The sequence below is a fragment of the Morone saxatilis genome, unplaced genomic scaffold, assembly GCF_004916995.1.
Source record: "Morone saxatilis isolate NCDOM2014 unplaced genomic scaffold, NCSU_SB_2.0 Contig15, whole genome shotgun sequence".
NCBI classification, from domain to species: Eukaryota; Metazoa; Chordata; class Actinopteri; family Moronidae; genus Morone; species Morone saxatilis.
In genome coordinates, this window is record NW_023339707.1 from 26,232,614 (window position 1) to 26,234,728 (window position 2,115).

The 2,115-nt window shown below is 35.4% G+C and overlaps 1 protein-coding gene across 1 annotated transcript in view; it reads right to left on the reverse strand.

Annotated features, from left to right (window-relative positions):
- LOC118324143 overlaps positions 1–2,115 on the reverse strand; it is a 16,202-nt gene extending 14,087 nt beyond the window's left edge. Inside the window, exons 1-3 of the mRNA XM_035656299.1 lie at positions 2,079–2,115; positions 1,463–1,589; positions 435–669 (exon numbers count right to left, since the gene is read on the reverse strand). Coding sequence (XP_035512192.1) covers positions 435–669; positions 1,463–1,589; positions 2,079–2,115 — 399 coding nt within the window. The remainder of the gene's footprint in view (positions 1–434; positions 670–1,462; positions 1,590–2,078) is intronic.

Below are 2,115 nucleotides of genomic sequence, written 5' to 3' on the forward strand. Positions count from 1 at the left end.
AGAAAATAAGAATCATTGTATTTTGTTACCTTAGAATGAAACGTTTTTATCTACAATAACCCAGAATGGACAAACTAAACACTAGCTCTAGATAGGGGCATTTGTGCTTTTTGCATGTTTCATGGCCACTGTAGTTTCTCCTTTGCACTTGGAAGGGTAGGGTGAAGTGAGGGAATTGTAATCTGAGTGATGGTACTAAATCCTACACACATGGAACTTTAAATAACTCTCCATAGCTGATAATGAGGTTGTAAAGTCTAAGGGTTGTCAAGTCCGACTGAAATGTATAGTTGAGTATCATCAGCATACTAGAGTAGTTGACGTATTTCAACGTTTCCTGTTGGATTGAATTCACTGAGAATTTTCTTTTTTGTTGCTGGTGTGACAGAGCCTTTAAACAGTCTCATCGCTCTCTGTAGGTGTAGGTAGCTTACTTGTACTTTCCCGCTTTGTCCCAGTTCAATGTCCAAGGACGGCCCATCCAGACGCAGGATCACACTGTCCAAAAAACTAACGTCTTTACGACGGCGTTCCTGGAAGGTGGCAAGCAGCTTAAGGCCCGGAAGTGACATCAGAGTGTACGCACAGCGATTCTGGATAAAGGTGACATTGCCGCTGAAATCGATGACAGCGGGTCCAGTCACAGTGCAGGTGGGGTTCAACACACACCTGACAGGGGAGGGCAGGTAGCATCATTAGATATTTAGCAAAACACTTTTTTAACAGAACTTTGATGCTGTCTGTTTTTTAACAGTGCAACAATGATGGAAGTCTTGATGTTGAGTTATAGCATCAACAATACAGCAGAGGAGATACTGTAAGTGGCCCTACTGGCAATGTTTCTTAAAATAACAAGACTGAATAACTGAGTTAAAGTCCCATGAAGTCAGAATCAAGGTTTAAGTGTTTTTATCTCATGTCATCTGTCAAACAGGGACAGAAAGTCCAGTTTTAGGTATTTTCAGATATTCTTAATGGTATTTTAGAGTTTCCTGATCTCGTAGGGTATGTATTGTTGAAGCAACAAGTACAGGCGATATAATTCCAGACTAAATTGTTTTTATTGTATGTCAGCTGTTTTGACAGATAATGTAATAATTTGCTTTAGTGGAAAAAGATTAAATATATTTCACTGTAAAACAAGATAAGTTTATTTAACAAAAAAAAGTAAAAAGATTCTTGATTAAGCAGAACGAGCTTAATCAACCAGGGAAACTAACTTAGTTTCATAAATTACAGAAACATTCCTGATTAATAACTTTTTGTATTTTGTTTTCACAGTATAAATAAAATTACAAAATTAAGTCAGTGTCACTAATTAAATATCTTTCATGCTTAAATTGTTTGAGTTAATTCATTTAAATGGTTTAAGGCGATCAGTTTCCTCAAACAGTTGAACTAACTCATCAGGTTTTACAGTGTAAACATTCAATGGGGTATACATATAAAAAAACATATTTACTGGCTGTTTCCATGGCAACGCATAAAGGAGCCACAGGGGCTGACGCTGAGACCCGCCGTCGCGTTACAGGTTACGACGGAGGAGTGCTCAGAGTCGCACGCCACCGTGTCCGTTTCATAGACAAGACCTGGAATAAACACAGATTACTGACTATTGATCAGACGGTAAATAACAGCAACGTCAAATGTGGAATGTAGATTATTGTTCTGCACGTCATCTGTTGTATTTTTTCTTTGTTTGTTTACTGTATTTTATTCCTGTTTACCATCGTTGTATCTGTACAGTCACTGTTGTTGTACTTTTTGTTTTTGCACAATAAAAATAAATTGAAGTAAATTGAATTAAAATACAGTAAAATAAAACAATACTGGTGATAAAATATGATATTGACATATTGATGACATTTTTATTTAATTTAAATGTAAGAATTTAAATTGAATGTAAAATTAAATGAAACTGAATTAAATTAAAATGAAATAAAATTTAAATGAATTAAAATCAAAATGAATTATGGTTAAAATGCATTTCATTAAAGCAGAAATATCTAAAGTTTTTATTTTTATGTGTTTCTGTATTTTGGGTAAAGTGACCCTTTAGACCCGCTGGCTCTGCTCACCTGAATATCTGCAGCTGCTAATGTCCTTGTAGTACAT